Source organism: Ambystoma mexicanum, chromosome 5q (assembly GCF_040938575.1).
Source record: "Ambystoma mexicanum isolate Mex_15411 chromosome 5q, UKY_AmexF1_1, whole genome shotgun sequence".
NCBI classification, from domain to species: Eukaryota; Metazoa; Chordata; class Amphibia; order Caudata; family Ambystomatidae; genus Ambystoma; species Ambystoma mexicanum.
In genome coordinates this window covers 517,174,323-517,193,911 of record NC_090933.1, presented here as the reverse complement: position 1 = coordinate 517,193,911, position 19,589 = coordinate 517,174,323, and the positions used below count along the sequence as shown (strand labels likewise).

Below are 19,589 nucleotides of genomic sequence, written 5' to 3'. Positions count from 1 at the left end.
AATACATGCTTGACTGCAGTATTATACCAAAAGCATGACAAGGTCAATAAAGTAATCTTCTATGCGAGTAAAACTTTATCCTCTGTGGAGGAAAAATTCAACGATTGTGAGAAGGCACTCCTGGCAACGGTGTGGGCATTGAAGAATTACCGCCCGTTTATCCAGGGAGAACACATCATAGTGGAGACTCCACACCAGCCTTTGCAATACCTCCAAAGTGACAGAATCCGGGCCGGAAATGTGAGTAATTCCCAAATTACTTCCTGGATTTTGTCAATGCGAGGCTTTCCTGTAGAGGCCAGATTTGGCCAAAACAAGAAGAGTCCCCTCGCGCAAGGTCTGGCTGACTTGCATGATTGTGCCAGAGAAAACTGTCTCGAGGACGAGAGTCTAAAAATCAAGGACAACATGGAGGCATACCTTAATTCCCCACACAACGTCTTTGAAGAAGACAAGTGTGAGGGAATGCCCAGTGTCTATGTGGATGGATGCTCTTACCATGTTGACAACAACGGGGAAAAATAACTTGTGGCCGGCGTAGAGAATGCATGGGTGAATGAGACCCCAGAACCCTCCACTGGGTACAAGATTGGTCCCCGAAGTAGTCAAGTGGCAGAGTTGATGGTTGTGCATCAAGCCATCCTCACTGCTGTCGAACATCAACTCCACGAAATGGTCATAATCACAGATTCGGATTATGTACCGAACGGGTTCGTGGAGCACCTGGTTAACTGGAAAACCAGAGGCATACTATGTGCTAATAACAAACCCTTGAAACATGGGAAGTTAATCCAAAATATTGATGATCGGGTCACCTCGAATGGGATGACCATCTACTGGAAAAAGATCAAGGGTCATTCCAAAGTAGAGGGACCAGACAAAACTGGAAATGACTTAGCTGATCAGCTGGCCAAAACCGGGGCCATCCAGGGGGATCTAATAGAGATTGAGTCCCTGTTGGGGGAAATCCAGGTCACTGCTATCACTAGGTCCCAGACAAATGCTCACAATGATCTCTCAACTGCACAATGGAGTAAGGAGACCCCAGATGCTGATTTGATTTCGGCTCAAAAAGGGGATCCGATAATTGGTAAGTTTTATCAACACATTGAGGACCCTCTGAACTTTCCCCTGACGGATACCGATTACATTGGGAAAGAGGACCTCAGAGTGTTGATGAAATGTCAAAAAATGTTCCGAATCCAAGACGGTTTGTAGGTGAGGAAATCCCTAGCTGGCCATGATCAGTGGGTGGTTCCTACCTCATTCCGAAGCCTGATGTTAAGTCACGCCCATGATGTGGCCACAGCTGGTCATACGGGGTTTCATACAACACTTGACATCTTAAGAGAGGTTGCATACTGGCCACAAATGGGGCAGGACCTCGACCAATACTTGAAGGGTTTCTTGTGTGTGCACAATTTCAGCCAACACCCCTCACACACCGTGCGCCTCTCCAAAAGAGGGGGATGACACTGCCATGGTCAGATTTGCAAGTAGATTTCATTGGGCCCGTGATTCACTCCCCTAGGGGGAATAAGTACATGTTGACCGTGACATGCTTATTTACTAAATGGGTGGAATGTCTCCCGGCCCCAAACTGCAAGGCAGAAACAGCAGCTGCCCTGATGATCAACCACATCTTTTCGCGTTTTGGACTACTCCAAAGGATAGAGTCAGACACAGGTAGCCATTTCACCAGCGAAGTAATGACAAAGATGTGGGAGATACTTGGGGTTAAAAGGAATCTACATATTGCTCACCGGCTAGCCTCTAGTGGTTCAGTAGAAAGATACAACAAAACCATTGTGGGCATACTAAAACAATTTGTGGCAGATTCTGGGCCAAGTTGGGATATTCGATTACCTCTTGTCCTAATGGCCATCAGATCTACCCCTTCATCTGCAACTAAAATGTCACCGTTTGAGCTGATGACTGGACGCAGGATGGTGCTTCCCCAGCATCTGCTCTACAGAACCCAAGAGCAGACATTGATCAATGCCTCCACAACTCATGAGTTTGTTGAAAATTTAAGAAAACACCTTCAACATATTTTTGCCTATGCTCAGCGAAATCTAGAAAGATCAGCCGACAGCATGAAGACCCACTATGACTTAAAGACTACCAGAAAAGAATACAATGTAGGAGACCGGGTTTATCTATACAATTTCCAAAGGAACCAGGCCAAACAGCGGAAATTTCTGCCTACCTGGAAGGGACCTTTTGAAATTGTAGACAAGATCTCACCAGTCGCCTACAAGATCCGCATCCCCAAAGGCAGTTTGGCAGAAGGGGAAGACAAGAGGGTCCATATTAATCAGCTAAAGTGTTGCCATCCTAGGCACACTCTGCAGGAACTGAAGGAGTCTTCTGGAACCCCAGAGGGGGCCACTCCAGATCCCTAAAATTCCAACCCTAAAATATTCCACATATAATCTATAAAATACAATCATGCAAATGTCTCCTGATTTATACAATGTGTATGTCCGCCCCACTACATTAATAGTGGTGGGGAAATGTCTACAAATATGTTTTTTACTTTGTCATCCTAGGAGAGAGAGAGAAAGAGAGATAAACCATGGAGACTAACCAAGGAGGACGACCCGGGGTCCGGGAGCAAAGATCCGAGGGGCCCGGAGTATCCTTGAGGTGAACCCATCGATCCACCCCTGATGGAGGAAAAGATTCTGAACTTTGCCATTTGTGGAATCCGTAGAGATGAGGCTGATATCCCAGCCTTGTGAATTTCCATTGACGGAAGATCAACGACCATCGTAAGAGGGTGGCTTGTGGGATGTCTTAAACCACTAATCCAAGCCCTGCAACATCACTGTGCATTGCTGGCAGCAGAAACATCATAATGGCCGCCAGAAAGCATGCTGCTTGCCAGAAATCACCAGAAAGCGCACAGTGAAAACCTGAAAAATAGGCCACCATCTACTTTTGCCTATGTCAGTGGCTGCCCATTGAGTGTCTTGCTTCTTCATAGCTCCTTAGTATAAGCCTATCCTTGTTGGTAAATCTTTAAAGCGCATCTGTCATTTTTTAAATCTTGATTCTGTTTCTGAAAAATCTACCTTCACAAAAGCCTCTGTAACTTTGGAACTGCATGTCCTAGAACCAAAATTTAACTGTCATTTTGAAGCTAAGATCCTAGGCATTCCAATTCATTATAGTTTTTCCGTAATCGCGTTGCCGCGAATTGCAATTTAGCTACATTTCACCACATGTCAAAAAAGCTGTTTCTTGTTTTCAACTGCTGAAATTCGTTTTCAATCTGATAATCATTCATAATCATTGCTAGTGTTGACCTGAACCTATCCAAAGTAACTAACTTATCCTGAATCACCTTTAGTGAATTAAAATCATTTTAGCATATTTTCCCATCCATTGCAATCACATTCAAAAGTATTTTTGCCTTTTTTAAAATCATACCTGTTTTCTCTAAACTTGCTGGGGGGGAACTAGAATTGAACTGCATTATTGATTGTATTCCTGAAACCTGTGTGCCCTCATTTCCATCTCATATTGTATTGGGGGGGAGTGAGTAGTTACAGGGGAAAAAGTGATCACATTATCCTTCGATTAATATCATATCAAGTTTATTTCTGTGTTGCATTTTTCCCATCATTGCATTTCCTTGTATCATACAAAGTATTTTCTGCTACCTTATCCTTTCTATTCCTACTCCTAACTGATTAAAGATTAAAGAGATTGTTGATATTGTAATATCACCCATTGCTGCTCACTGTTCATATTCATAAGTGTGCTATTCAGATATTTTATTCATAAAAGTGTGATATATATATTGTTAAATTCTTCAAATAAACCTTTTAATTTGCAAAAAAAACCCTACTTCTTGGCTCATTGAGGTCGGGGAGATTCAAAGAGAGGGGCGTTATATAAGGGTTCATCATCCAGATTTAAAGAACTTTGACATAAAAATATATAAAAATATATAAATAAGGGCTTCCAGTGCTGGCCACCTTAGCCATCAAGCACTGGAAAGCAGCGTGAGGCTTTCCTGGGTGGGAGCTGGCAGAAATTCCATCTCTGGTCGGTGTGGGGGGGGGTGTCGAGGCCTCTGGCCCCCTGCAGGTTATCTGCCAGGTCAGCACTTCCTCACCTTCCCTGTAGAATTCTTCTGGGAAATTCCTCATCTCCCTAGAGCCCATTGGTTCAAGCCCAAAAGGAACCTGGTCGCCCTCCTCGTCATATATGTCATACATCCTTGACATGAAGGTGTCCCTAGAGAGTGGGATGTATTTGTGCGGAGCCAACCTCGAAGGTGGGGCCTTTCAGTGCTGATGAGACCTCGGTCTCCGTCTGGTCCAGGCCTGAGCTCAGAGGCATGTGGGAGTGGTTCCTACAGGATAACCTGCTGGTCCCAGCAGACCCGGTGGGACACTGCAGCGCCGTAGCCAGTGCCAATGGCCCCATTGCCTGCGCTGAGATGTGCCGAGGCTGGAGCCGCAGGCACCTTAGCAACGATGGTCAACATCTTCAGGCAGAAGTTCTCCATTCCTCCGACGTGGAGGACTGGGTAGTGTGATGAATCCTGCGGAATCCTCACAGAATCCCAGCCTAAGGTCTCCTCCCATGTGGCCAGGGGAAGGCAGCCTCTACTGATCTTAACCCTGGGGGTTGCATTAACAGGGTGGATCACATTGGAGGAGAAGGTCATCAAGGGAATGTGAGGACTCCAACAGGGGAAAAGCGATATTCATCCTCTTATTAAGGTAAGGGTTCCCTAATGCCTGAATATCTGATGTCATAGTAAGGCTTCCAGTCCCAAATTTCCCCAAGGTATAAAGTGTGAAAGCCCTTAAGGTAAACATGGAAATTAAATACGTAAGAGTCAGGGAGTTGCAACTGCTTCTGATTGTTATAATTCTACATTATGTGTGAATTATGAAGTCAAGAAGCAACCTTTAATTCCTTGGAGAACTTCCCCTCAATGCACATCCTATAAGTCACTTACACAGAATAAACTGAATAATTAAAATGAATAAGAACATTATGGACTTCAAGTCCGATAATACTCCGATTACTGAGACGAGGAAGAGGGGCTCAGAGTTGCAGAATTATGGTTCACAGTTTATTCGCTGTAATGAGCCACACCAGAGTGAGACCTTTAAACATTTAAAAGCACTTCAGGTGCAGGCCATTAAGTCGAAGCAGTGGAAGCAGCAGAAACAGGAGGGAGAAGGAGCCACCAGACCCGCCATTGTGTCAAAAGCAGGAAGCTGTGTTGAAAGAGTGGCAGAAGTTGGGAATATTGAATGCAGAGGATGCACAGCGGGAAGTGACACTAAGTATAGCTATCCCATGGGAGAGGGAAGCTCTCCTGGTCCTGCATGCTGCTCTAGTGTGTGGCATTCACCAGAGTGCGAGCGCAGCAGAGAAAGCTCCAACTACACAAGGCACGAGCATCAGGAACATTACCGGAGCAGTCAGATGTGTGTGTGCACCCAACGAAAGGCGAAACAGGAGCAGCGGGTCTAGCGGAGATGCGCGGAAAGACCCGTGAGTTGGGCTTTGTCAGGTAACCCCGGGGTACTCCTAAACAGACCGCTGGCTCAAAACAAAACTTTTGAATACCGAACGGGTCGAGGCTTGTTTTCAATAGAATTTGGCAAAGTTGGTTGAATTACAAGAAAGACCCCTACTACCTCAAGGGATATTACAACCCTACCAGGAGGGGGGGGGGACCTAGGGAATTTTTTTCTGAATTTCGAGCGATTATTACAGGGCTGTCAGGAATGTATTTTGGGGCAGAAAAAGGCGAGTTCTGGGAAAGAAATAGGGTAAAAATACAATTCCCAGCATCCTATGGGCTCACGCGTAGTTATTTTGTGGCTAGTCAGCTGTGCATGATTGAGTGGCTAATAAAACCGCCGGCTGCCCGTGCGCTGGTGTGGATAATTAATGATGGCAGCACGGGTGGTCGCGGCGTTATGAAGAAGTTCCAGGATTGTTTGATGGAGCCAGCCAGCCAGTAGATCTAATCTACGTGGAGGACTGGGCAGTGCAGCTAACTAACATGAATTACAGGCGGAGTAGAGGAACTCTTTAAGCCCTACTTTAGAGCTCTGCTATATGTTTGTTCCATGCTATATGTTTGTTCTATGTTGCTAGCCCATTTGGGCCATGTGTTTTATGGGTTCATTACAGGGAGTCTCTCCTTGTTTGTTCCATATCGCTTTAGGTTTTGACATGTTCCTTATTTGCACTTGATATGTGAATTCCATGTTGTGTGGGCATTGAGACATGTTTACATGTACCGTCAACTAGGATGATTTAGCGAATCAATGAGGTGGAGAGTTAGGTAGTTATCAGGAATAAGACTTACGAATAAGCATTGGAGAATTGGTTTAGGAGTCTTGGTTAGAGCACGCTAGTTAGGAATTATATGCATGTTTTTTCTTCCCCACTTTCCCTTTATCTGTCCACACCCTTTCCTTAACTTCCTTCTTCCCCCCATTGGCTGCCACATGGTTTCCTGTGTTATTTACTATCCAGGCACCCAGAGGCGTTGCTAGGGGGGGGGGGCTAAGGGGGTTATAGCCCCTGATCTTTTGGTTGTAGCCACGGATAGAATCTCAGGAGCTACTTCCAAAAGACTAGCTAGCCCCCAGTCCCAACAGTTCCGACATCAGCGTAGCCCCCTGTCTTTTCTAGACCTAGCAACTCCCCTGCAGGCACGCGTGCCAACCACGGTGGGAGGGTCGGATTATTCGGCTTCTGTGGTTCGGGAGAGGGTCGATACCCTTTCATCCCTTTAGTTATTGACAAGGGCCCTCCTCTTTCTCTCTATAATGGTGGCGCCGGCCCACAGGCATCCTTTGCTTGAAGGGATGCCTCGTAGGTGCGGTGCCACCATTATAGATGAAAGGCGTTTTTTTCTGAAGCCTGAAGCTCTTGCACATGAGCGAGAGCTTTAGGCTTCAGTAAAAAAAAGCCTTGTCCTGTAGTGGCTGGGGCTGCCAGGGGAGATTAGTGAACCCCGGCAGGGCCCCGTCTCAGAACGAGATTTCTGATCCTGCCGGGGCTTGGCCCTGGCTAGCCCCAGCCCACTTAAAGTCCTACCTATAGATAAGTAGTTGGCGGGAAGAGGGAGTGAAGATGGCGGGGGGAGGCGCCCTGCACAGCAGTAAGCTGTCTCGGAACGCAGGCTTGGATGCTGAGATTCATCCCGTGATCCGAATAGCGTGGTTGGCTGCTGTCCCCACGCCGGGTGCAAATATTGCTGTATTGACTGCCAATCGGTGGACAGGTACCAAAAGCCTGAATGAGAAAATCAAGATTTGGCCCTATATGAAAGCTATCTCTGAGGCACTCAACTTCCTCATGTGACAGTAAATGTGGGTGCTTCTTTTTACAGTAAATGGGGTGCGTCGTATGACAGGCGATGCCAAGACCAGCACACTTTTTTGTCGCCAAGCCATTCTGTCAGCAAGCTACATATCTCCAACAGAAAGTAGACCGCAGGGACTGCAGTGAATTATGACTCTGCTTGCCTGCATCGCAATGCAAAGATAAATCACTTTCTGTTGTAGCTAGCATTTCACGGCCTACCCAAGAAATCACTACATTTAACTGTAAGTAGAAGTGGCGATTTATGGGCACAATAAATGACATCCCTGAGGTAAATCTATTTGTGGGGTTTTGTATTCCAATGATTTCCCCGATTTTCTGAATGACGGTCTAGTTAACTGGGCCTCGGCAGCCTCGTAAACATTTTTATTGACCGCTATGTGTGAATCAAATCGATTATGCCGAGACACAATGTAACTAACTAAACATCTGGCTTTCATGAACCAGCGACTCCGAGGAACGTTAGTGGCTCCCTGAGGAAGCCACGCTGAAAAACACCTGCGTGCGTGCGTCTTCCGGGTGGCGCCAAGGCGGCCTGTGGGATGAGCGTTTATCAAGCTCTGCAGACTGCAGCTCATCCTCATATCTTAGTCTGGGTCCCCTCTCATTAGAATGAACGCGTGAACCCCAGGTCTCTCGTGACAATGTTAAAGTCATACTTGAGGAGTTATTGCACACTTGTTTTCTTTTAAATTATATATCACTGCGGCCCTCTGTCTTAGCACCATAATAGACATGAAAGCAGAGCAAGGCAGCACTGCTGCGTCGTGTTTAGGAAACACAGCAACCAATCGAGTGAGGAAATACCTCAGTGTGGCATGGGAAAATAAAGAAAAAACATACTCACAGGTCACTGCGAAGGGAGCCCGTGGCTGCTCCGCCGTAGCCGTACGCGGGCTTTCTGGCGTGGATCTGGGCCAGGAAAGCCTTCTCCGACGTCGGCGACGGCACCAGATCATCGAAGTGAGCCCGTCCAAACTCGGAGTCCACGTTACTGTCCGTCTCACTTCCCACCTCTGCAATACAGACACACGCACGCCTTCAAATTCACGTCTCGGCTACGCATCCGTGCCAACATTCCTCAAGTATGGAAGAGGTGAGGTAAGCTACCGTATAAACATCAATACTATGTTGGAATCACTTTTCCGCATTGAAACCATTCAAGAGATGCGATTTAAACGAATGACAAAACAAAGAATCCATTTTTAACGAACGAAAAACATCTACAAAATAAATAACGAATTTCGTTTTCTTTGTTTTTGGTAGTAGTAGTCTAGCGCCTAAATCCAAGCCCGGAATGTCTATGTCCCCATTCTCGGGCGAGTCCTCACCTGAGTTGAGCTCTTTGACCAGCGAGGACATTGTGTTGGTGATGGAATCCGCTGCAACCAGCAGGTCGTTTCTCAAATTTCGCCGCGTGCCTGAGGGGAGAAGACAAAGAATGTAGCAAATCACGTTCGCGAGATTTCAGTGTGCATTCACGTTTGCGAGATGATACTTGTATGCAGGAAGCAGAGCGCATTGGAGAGTGTTTCCCAGGGGTGGCTATTGGATGCTCTGCTCATGGCCGATGGAAGGTGACCTGGCATTGCGGTCAACAAGCCCCAGGGTGCAAACTCCTTCGCCTCTAGATATGCCTCTACCCGCAAGGCACCCTCAAATGTCATGAAAATACAGTAGGCACAATATCAACGCAAAGGAGATTCTTCTTGTGGCTGTTGGGGCTGCTATACAAGAGGGGGTGGGGTGCGTGAGTTTACTATAGAGCCCTTCTAGGACCATTCACTGGAATCAAATCACAGAAGGATATGTTACTATAAAATGTTAGACATTTAAACTAGTGGTCGAAGTCGGCCAGGGCTCCTCTACTTAAAAAAAAAAAGGTGTTACTTTTCCTATACTTTTATTTTAAAAAGAAACCGTTCCAGAACTGTTTAGTTTCAAAATAAACGCGTAGGAAGAAATTGAAACTTGCACGTTACTGCACTGCACTGAACACTTCCTTAAACAGCAGGAGTGTTTGTTTGGGGGTTTGGATTGCGCATGGGAGGAGGCGTGGCGATGGGTTTGCGGGGAGCAGGGGCAGGCCAGCAGGGAAAATAGTTCCACTACTCTTTTCGCACACTTCGACCACTGATTTAAACATACATTTTGACAGGTCGAAATGGCCCACTTTTGGGCACTCTGAGGAGATGGCTGTTCGAGGATCTTGGAGGGCGCGGGATGAGTGTGTATTTCTCCATCCGGCGTGACAGGTAGGCCGGGTCAGTGTTCGTGGTGCACTTGTGTGCAATGGAGAGGGTCTTACATTTGATCCAGTCCTGGATCGGGAGCCAAACAGCGTCTTTACTGGCTTTTGTAATGTGGTCGTGCTTGGGCAAACCTAGGGCTGCTCGGAGGGCATTGTTTTGGATGGTTTGCAGCTTGCACAAGTTACATTCAGAGGTTCCTGCAAAGAGAGTGTTATAGTAATCCAGTTTGGCACCTGGGATGGCTCCGGCTATAGTGAGCCGTTGGTTGCGGTGACAAATTACTTGCTGGCATTCAGTAATTTTGCTGTGTGGGCAGCAGAGGAGGCAATGGTGTTGACCTGGCGAGAGAGGTCAAGGGTGGCTTCTAGGTAGATGCCTAGGGGTTTGGCTGCAGAAGACGTTTTGATCCGATTGCCATCAATGTCAAATGCTTTGCAAGCTGGTGGGTTGCCATCCAGTTTTGGACAATGTCATAAACTGAGTTGATGGTTGAAGCGTCAAGGCGGTAGGAGCCAGAGAGAGGGAGGAGGGTTGGGTTTTGTCAGCATAATTCGTGTAGGATATGCTGAGGGCATCCAGATGATCAAAGAGGGGTTTAGTGTAAATGTTATACAGGGTTGGGGAGATGCAGGATCCTTGTGGGACTCCACAGGTTACTGTTGTTGGTGGGGCAGCATGGTCGTCCATGAAGACACAGGAGATCTGTCTGCCAAAAAGGATCTGATCCAGTCTGTTGCTGCTGGGGAGAAGTTAGCTGTTGTGGTGAGGTGGTTGCAGAGTGTCTGGTGGTCGACGAGGTTGACTACTGCCAATAGGTCCAGCATGAGGAGCAGGGCGTGTTTACCTGAGTCTTTGATGTATGTTTTCTTTAGGTTCAGTAGGGCAGTTTCAGTTCCATGCCTTGGTCGGAAGCCTGATTGGCGGACGCCCAGGATGTGGTTGTCCTCGAGGTATTGTTGGACCTGGATATATGCTGTGCGGTCGAGGATTTTAAGGATGAAGGGTACGGTGGTGATGGGGTGGTAGTTATTGGGGATGGTAGGGTCAAGGGAGTGTTTTTTTGTTGTTTTTCTAGAGGTGGGAGGATCGAGGCTTCTTTCAGGGCAGTTGGCACGGTTTTGTTTACAAAGGAGGAGTTGATGGATGTGATGATGGGTGTAAGCGTCTCAGTGCAGTTTTTGATGATGGGGGCCAGACAAGCATCTCCTTTGCATCGGGAGGGCTTGAGGCCGTTGATTATATTTGTGACTCCAAGTTCTGATACCGAGCGGAAGTCAAATTGGGAGATTGGTCGGCTGGTAGGGGGAGTGAGGGGCATGGGGAGGGAGGCGATTTTCCCTGTGAAGGCTTCTTGTATTTTGGTGCGCAAGCAGAGGAGCTTGTTTCTGGGGTGGATGGAGGGTGGAGCTGAGGGGGCAGCATGGGCTGATTGTGGGTGTAGGGTCTTCTGGTGCAGAGTTGGAGGCGCCGATTCCTGATAGATATTGGGGGAGGTAGGCAGGCGGGAGCCATGGTGTCTGCAGATTTAGAGAGGGGTGTTTTACCGTGAGTAGTGGGCCTGGGTGGGTCGTAGCTCGGGGTATGAGATGCGGTGCCTAGGCACAGGTGGTGCTATTGCGCATGCAGCAGGTATTGCCTAATGCAGCAGGTAGTGGGTCTGGGTGGGGTTCGGGACGCGGCTCGGGGTATGAGATGCTGGGGCCTAGATGTAAGTAGAGCAATTGTGATTGCCTAGTACAGCGGGTATCGGCCTGGGCGGGGGTCAGGGCGCATCTCGGGGTATGGGATGCGGGGCCTATATGCAAGTGGCGCATTTGTGCTTGCCTAGTGCAGCGGGAAACAGACCTGGGTGGGGGTCAGGCGCATCCCAGGGTATGAGATGTGAGGCCTATATGCAAGTGGAATGATTGCGCTTGCCTAGTGCAGCAGGAAACTGGCCTGGGCGGGAGTCGGGTGCAGCTGTGGGTACAAGATGTGAGGCCTATATGCAAGTGCTGTGATTGCTCTTGCCTAGTGCAGCGGGTAATACTGTAAAGGCGGAGCAGTCCATGCCTTTGACGGAATTGATAGAAGCATTTTGTGGAACGAACTATCAAAACACTCGGACTTCCATCTAGCTTATTAAGGTTTGTTCAATTATGTTATGTTCAAACTAGGTCAGCGGTCAGATATGGCAGAATAGGGGACAGCTCTGATTCATTCGATACTAATAAGAGGGTAAAACAGGGCTGCCTGCTTGCTCCGTTGCTCTTCATACTTGTTCTGGTGGATTTTGACCCCACAAAATACACTAACAGGCTTAGCCCGCTGAGGTTGGGGAATAGGGAGTACAGCGCTCTGCTTTATGCGGATGACACTGTTATTCTGTCTCTCACTCCAGAAGGTTTAAAGCTTGGGCTTAACTATGCAGCAGATTTCCTGGAAGTAAACAAACTTAAGCTGAATAAAGTGAAAACCAAGATTGTGATCTTTGGGTGAAAGAAGAAGTCGGTAAACTGGCAATAAAAAGGGGTTCCAATAGAGGTAGTTGATTCATATATTTATTTGGGGTTGAAATTCTCGGAACACTGTCATTGGACGGCATATATTACATACCAGGTGGACAGGGCCAAAATTAGCCTTCAGGACTTACAAAGGTTATATTTTAGATAGGGTGCTAGTAGATTTGACAACTGTATAGAGGTTTTCAAATGTAAAGTTTTGACTCAGATGTTGTATGGTAGCGAGATCTGGGGTTATTTTTCTTGTCAGTTTTGAACTGGTCCAATTACATTTTTGGCAACAAATTTTAGGTCTCCCTCCAGGTTGCCCGTGAGGCACCCTGCGAATTGAACTGGGGATCCAGAGTATCACATCCCTGGCACAAGCTAGACAACCGGCTTATTTCTCTAAAATGAAATTAGGCGACATTAAAAACCCAAATTGGCATCTAGGATTCTCTGTGATGGAAAGCCGGCCAGAGATATGTAAGCAGAATTGGTACAAATCAGGGCGTGTGCTCTGGGACCTGTTTTCTGCTGAAAGAGGAGGAGCTACTGCTGATCAACGAAAAACAGGAATTAAGAACTGGTCTAGGGAAAGATCGCTGTCAGAGGATGTAGGAAAACAGCAACTTTTACCATCACTCTAGTATTTGTGAAGTATAAGGGGTATCCTGCAGCCATAGGTCCTATCCTAGGTTTGGATTCCCCAGAGGGAAGAAAACTTTTAATTAAGTCCCGCCCAGGCTAAGTGTGTTGACATTGGCGAAAAGAATAACCCAGTCAAAGGTGTCTCCGAAATCTCACTGTAATATGGGCACAGACAAGGATTTGGTTAATTTTATTCTGATATGTCCTTCATATAGAAAAGAGGGTGAAATGGCTGAAACCCCATTTTTATCACAAAATAAAATATTACAACCTGTAAGGATGCGATGATTTTAACTTTTAATAGTACAGTTAGACACTTTCTTTTTGATGTTATTAATTATCTATATCTGGATTTAAAGGTCAGAATAATAAAAGTAAATGCAAGTATAGGATTGTAAAGATTTACATTTTAATGCAAGAGTTTGTGGATGTTGTTTTGGGATAGGGTTTGGTTTTATTTATTTTCGTGGAATTGTTTTAATTGTATTGTATTGATTTTATATGCTGTTCATGGAGAAATCAGAATACACTTTTTGATTGATTGATTGATTGGGTCATAGTGTGCATTCTAGCCTAGAATCTTCAGCTGAAGAAAAAAGGTTAGATGAGCATCGAAGCAGGATTATTTTGACAATGACCCATTTTGAAGCATTGGTAACTGTCATTTGTCCATTCATGTTTTATTTAGGCCGGCTGTTATGTTAAGGATGTCTTCCAGGGTTTTCACTTGTCTGAACACTATTTGAGAGTTGTCCACGCTAGTTTTGAAAGACTAAGTGAAGGTCTCCATTGTGAAGCTAGTGGTCTAATGCAGGCATTGAAAACCCCTGGGGAGAAGCATGAGCCTTGAGGTCTCCACAAGATAAGTGTTTAAGTCTGATAATGACCTGCCTTCACCATTGTTTCTCAGACCTGGAGGAAGAATGCCACCCAACTTAGGGAGGTTCCCCCTAAGCTCACTGTGTTATTAAGTTGGCAGAGCAGGATGTCATGGCCTATGCAGTTTACAGGTCATGTTGGATTGGGATTGGTGATCTTGTGCTGGAAGCGGCTCTTTCCTAATGTTTATGAATTTTGATTCTGGGCTGCTAAATGCCTTGTAGAATGATTTGTACTTTTCAAATTGTTAATTATGAAGAACAGAATAGAAATAGGGCACCAATAAAAGTGTGGTGGTGTCTTTTTCTAAATGGTTTCAATTTTTAATCTTCTTTTATAGAGCTTTTTGTAGAAGATGCCAGCAGTTTTGAATAGAATCCTAACAGGGAGGGGGAGCCAGTGAAGCTCACGCAAGGCGGAGGTAATCTGGTAGAATTTGTGGGCAGCTGCAATGAGGCGAGATGTGGCTTCGTGGACAGCCCTGAGAGGGACCCGAAGGGTGGCTGGGAGCCTGGTTAAGAGGGCAACTACCCTGTTAATGTGGAAGATCGTGAGATCCTGAACCACCAAGTGGAAGTTGTACGGAGGGATGAAGGGTTTGATTTTGTGGAGTGTGGCAATCCGTAGCCAGGCCTTTTGTGCTTACTTGGCTATGTGCTTTTGGAAGGAGAGGATAATGTCAATAATGAAGCCTAGGGATTAGGCGGAGTCAGCTAGCTGCGGGGTAAATCCTTCCAGTTGTAGATTGTCAATCCACTTTTGACTGTGCTGTTTGATATGGGGACTGATGAGGACTTGGTGTGGTTAAGCTTAATGAAGGCACTGGACATCCAGGTTTAGATGGTGGCCAGGAACTCAGAGAGGCAGGTGATATCCTGGGGGACTTTGACTTTGAGGCAGAGCAGGGTGCCCTTGGCATATCAAAGAATGGCTATTTTGAGGTCTTTTAGGAAAATCCTAGATGTTGCATGTCTCTATAATACAGATTATTTGGGAGCAGAAGTAACCATGGGGGACTCCACATGTGATTGGGAGTCATTTGGATCTGAACAGAACCATCTGTATGGCTTGGCGTCCGTCCGATAGGTAGAAGTGAACCATTTTAGGGTGATACCAGAGAAGCCCATCGTGTCAGCAAGGAGGGCGAGAAGTGTCTGATGGTCCACAGTATCGAATGCAGCTGAGAGGTCTAAGAGGACTAAGAGGCATGAGTCACCCTTGTCGAATTCCAATGCGTAGTCCACCACTTAAATTGTACCAGTCTTGTTACTGTACTTCGGGCGTAAACTGAGTTTGTTGTCATGGGCAGAGTTGTTCAATTTGAGCCAATAGTTGTGTTGCAACAACTTTTTCAATGAGTGCCCCAACGAACGGGAGGCTTGCGATAGGGTCTGTAGTTAGCTAGGTTCCCCAAGTCAAGACTGTGATTCTTTAAGAGGGATTGTATTAGACCTGTCGTGAGTGCATCTGTGAAAAAAAACTCTCCATCACATTTTCCTTGGGAAGCCGGCACTTTGGGGTCGGGTGTGGGCTTGGGCAGTGCTTGGCTACATTGAATCAAGCTTTGCTAATGTTGGAGGCTGGCTCGACGGTGGAGGTGTTGTAAGCAGTCTTATTCTTGGAGATCATGTGGCTGTGTTGGGCAGGCAGAGATGCAAAATCCTCTGAGCTGTGTTTTTTGTGGCACTGCTTTTTCCCTAAGGATCTGAGTGGGCATTTATTGGAGGCCGTGCTCGGGTGTGTACCACAGCATCGAAGGTTTGGCTTCAATATGGCCAGGCTTTAGGGGCGCTTGGGCATCCACTACTTTTTTGGTTGAGTGATTGAATGATTACAGATGTGATTGAGAATGTTGCAAAGATTGCTCTCGGGTGTCTTGTGAGACATTCCTTAAAGAGCAGTGTTCAATCGCTGACAGTTTCAATTGCCTTTTTATGGCAATTATGTGTGTGATAAGAGTAGAGGGATGGCAGCATGGTTGGTCCAGTCATGTGGGAGTGGGTCTGCACACTTAATGAGTAAGGAGGAGCCAATAACAAGGTAGAGTGTTTGATCTTTGACATGTGTGGGGGAAGAGTATGATTTTTCTGAGTTTTATGGAATTGGTCAGGGAGAGTAGTCAGTCATGCAGGTATTTCGCTGGTTGTGAATCTGGGACAATTCATTCTTGGAGTCTCTGAGAAAGATGTTATTGGAGAAGGGAAGGGTTAAGGAGGAGAGAAGGTTGGAGAAGTCATTAATGAAGACACCATTCCCCTGAGGTGGCTTGTAGATGATGTGAAAGGCGACCAAAAGTGTTTTAGGTGGAACTGGCACGAGAGCTGGTTGTAGATGTTGGGATTACTGTGCATAGCCAGTTTATTTTATGCACGACTGCCACACCACCTATGGATGTCCCTGTCCGGTCAGTATGTTGGCTACAGTAACCATGAGATAGGACTAGGTCAAAGATGGGGAGAGGGGTGGGTGCGAATCAGATTTCCGTGATAAAAATGGCATTGCGTTTGTTATAGGATAGGGGGTTGGCTGTGTCGGCACCATGAGTAACAGAGCAGGCATTCCATTGGCTTTTAACAGATTTAACAAATGTTGGTCAAAGCCTTTAGCATTAACTCAGATTATGTAAATTAGTAATAATCAGTTTCTAGTTACAATATTTAACATATGACTTGCATTACGCAATTAAGCAATTAATTCCTGGGTTCTTAACAGGATTCATCACGGCCTCACATTATGTAATTCAGTGATTCAGTCAACAGTTCGCCAAATGTTTAGCAATGACTCAAATTAGGCTATTCATTGTTAACAATTTAGCTTTGCAGGACTCATATCTACTAGACTGAGTATGTAGGTGGAGAGGGTGAGTTTGTAGTTTGATGTCCGTGTAAGGGGTGCATGGTAGTTTGTTTACAATAGGCATGAGTTTAAAAGGGCGCTCGGTGGGAAGCGAGGCAAGAGTGTTTCTGCTAAATGGAGAAGTAGGCGCTCTGGGGAAGTAGGCCCTCCCCTTGACTTGAGCATGAATAAGTGGTGGTAGGATGGATTTAACTTACAGGGCTATTAGAAGTAGCATTGTTGGTTCTGGTTGGCAAGGAACCCTGCATACATGCAGAGTCAATGATGGCTTGAGTAAGAGTGACACCCTTTGCCAAATGCTAGTTGGCAGCCTATACTGGACGCCTTTGCTCTGGCACCTATAGAGAGGAGCAGGATTTGGTGGACAGCTGACCAATCGGGGGCTGCTTCCTCCTTTCTAGCCAGGCAGGATGCTGGTAGCAAATTAATATGCTGCTGGGAGCCTGTATTCGGCCATTAGGAGAGCAGGTAGATGGAAGGACCATGACACTGTTCCTCCTCTGCCTCCTGCGTGGCAAACAAATAGGTGGACTGGGTTTCCAGCCGAGCAAGAGGACACTTCTCTAATGCATCTAATATTCATTAGCCTCTTTCTTGGGGCCTTAATTAATTTGTTTTTGGATGTGCCAAACGAAGGGGTAGAATTTTTGTAATAATTATATGTCTATAGCGTGAACCCAGTTTGGAAGCAGCAGAACACTGCACAGCAGGATTAGGGTAACATTAAGAGGCAAGAGTGTTGAGGGTCAGACAATAATGCAGTACCATGCATGCACACACAACAATGAACACAGTAGCCATGTGTTCAGTTAAAAGATAGTCACCCCATGGTTGGTGAGTGGCATTGTGGTCTTTGCAATGTCAAGGTGTGACTGAAACAGCTAGGTTTTCAACTTTTACGATTATCTACTAAAGTCCTACTGATTTTTTGTGGTGAATCTACATACTTTGCAACTACCGCAGGGAAAATGGCCCATAGCGGGTGCAAGTCACAGGCATAGCTGGTTGTCCTGTCCTGTGTTCCCCTATATTGTGCACATTTCTCTTTGGGATTTTTGGATCGTTTAAAGGCAAAAAGGGGTAATGGTTTATTTGTCATGCATGGGCCCAACAGGGGCCAATATTTCTTGATCATTTCTTTGATCTGGAACGAAATGGTATTGCAGGTTGTAACATGTCAATCTGTCCTCTGTCTCGCCCCGATTTTTGGGTTCAAGTATGGTTCCCTCTGTGCTTACGGGCAGGGATGAATTCAGTAAGCTTTTGCTTATTGTCCTCTCTGAAGCTTGAAGCATCAATTGAATGTACGTTTCGTTACGTTGCTTTTGTTTGTAGAAGCTGTGCCATCCAGCTTTGCAGCTCGCTACCGTGGACAGTCAGATACAATCCCAAGTCCCCTCGAGCTCTTTCATTCCTGGAATGGTCCCATTTATTTGGGTTTTGACATTGCTTGCATCCCACATTTGAAAATTCAGTAAATTATAGTATTCCACAATGTGTTTATATTTCCTCCCTCTATAGGACACCTGGTATACTTTGTAGATAGTTGCCAAGCCAATGAGTTGTTCATTTTCTTCTGCAACCAGATGATACTTGTCTTTTAGTACATATTGGGTGAGTTCTTTTAGCACAGAGTGGTATCTCAGCAACCTGGGTCAGGGATTAGTCACAAATGGGTTTTTGTTATTTTTCTCTTTTCCAATTGTTTGGTGAAGGTTTCACACAGGGTGCCTTGTTGGTGTTGGTATAAGATTTGGTTGATAGGGAATAATCACAGTGATGTTCTGAAGCTAATCAATGAAGTATTTTGAATATATATTGTTTTGATCTTTAGAGGTTCCCATGGTCCTGAGTCAAATCATATATCCGCCGAAACCGATAACGTAACAGAATCAGCAGTGGAATTTTCACCAAGGCTGTGCAATCATACATGCTTGCACTATACGTACACCACTCAGTCATTGATTTTGTCAGACCCCCTCCTCCCCCCGAGTCATTGATTTTGTCAATTTGACTTATGTTACAATGGGCCCCATTCTGAGTAGGGCGTAAGGGATACCGGGCACCCGTAAGGAGACCGGTGCCGGTAATCCCTTACCGCCCTACTACGAGGTCCCTTAGCAGGTCCCTCCTTTAACTCCTGGTCTGACCAGGCGTTGTGGACGGGACCTGTTAAGGGACCAGGGTGCAAATAACGGGCTTGACATAGGCCAGCCCGTTATTTGCGCCCTCCCCATTCCCATTGAGCCCTATGGGGGCTCAAATGGGAATGGGGAATGGCATTTTCAATGGGGATTTACCGGTCCCGCAAAGGTCGGACTACACCGGTAAGTCCCCATTGAACCAAACCGGAGTCGGTACCGGTATGGGAGGTAGTCATGGCGCAAATAGCGGCAGACTACCACCATACTCGTAATGACCCCCCAATGTGTGTATTTAGCTAGTTGGGTAGGAAAACTGTATCTTCATATTGTTTCCACTACAACTAGCCAAAACCTTTGTTTCTGACGTGGCAGATGTGTATCAGCAGCTAAATTGTTTGTTTTTCTTGTGTAGAGTGATGCACGAAGCAACCCTAGGTTGCTATATTAACTATTGTTCTTTGTATATGTGTTGTGTTTACAAACTAAATTAAATGAAGAATACATATTCTGCAATACTAAATGCTTGAGGTATGCAAGGCAAAAAGTAATGACAATCCTTCGCAAATATGTGTGTTGCCGTTATCCCTGATCCTAAATTTGTAATGGGTCTGAATAGTAAGTTGTTTATTGTTCCTCTTTTGAAAACATGAACACCAATGCAAGGCTTTGAATTTGATTCGTTTAAAATGAGTTTCTGGAGGGAGCGTTCTCTTTGTATTGTGTTCATCTCCCCAGTTCCTTCCAGTGTTGGGGTCTGCCCTTATGTACGGACTTTTGATTGAAAATCCTGCTTTGAATCTGGGGAACGGACCCAGGTTACAAGGATATACAGTTAATGGCACTATCTTATATTCAAGTACAAGCGCCCAGTTACCCGTGGGTAAGGTACGCTATATAAATAATAAACTAAGTTGAACTTAGCTGTTATTTCTGTTAGATTTGAATTGCCT

At 45.8% G+C, this 19,589-nt stretch overlaps 1 protein-coding gene across 20 annotated transcripts in view; it reads right to left on the bottom strand.

The window, feature by feature from the left end:
* Positions 1-19,589, bottom strand: part of DTNA (dystrobrevin alpha) — a 742,978-nt gene that overhangs the window by 57,936 nt on the left and 665,453 nt on the right. For all 20 annotated transcript variants that reach the window (XM_069621000.1, XM_069620998.1, XM_069620999.1 and 17 more), the window contains 2 exons: positions 8,709-8,798; positions 8,225-8,393 (listed from right to left, as the gene is read on the bottom strand). In XM_069621000.1, coding sequence (XP_069477101.1) covers positions 8,225-8,393; positions 8,709-8,798 — 259 coding nt within the window. The remainder of the gene's footprint in view (positions 1-8,224; positions 8,394-8,708; positions 8,799-19,589) is intronic.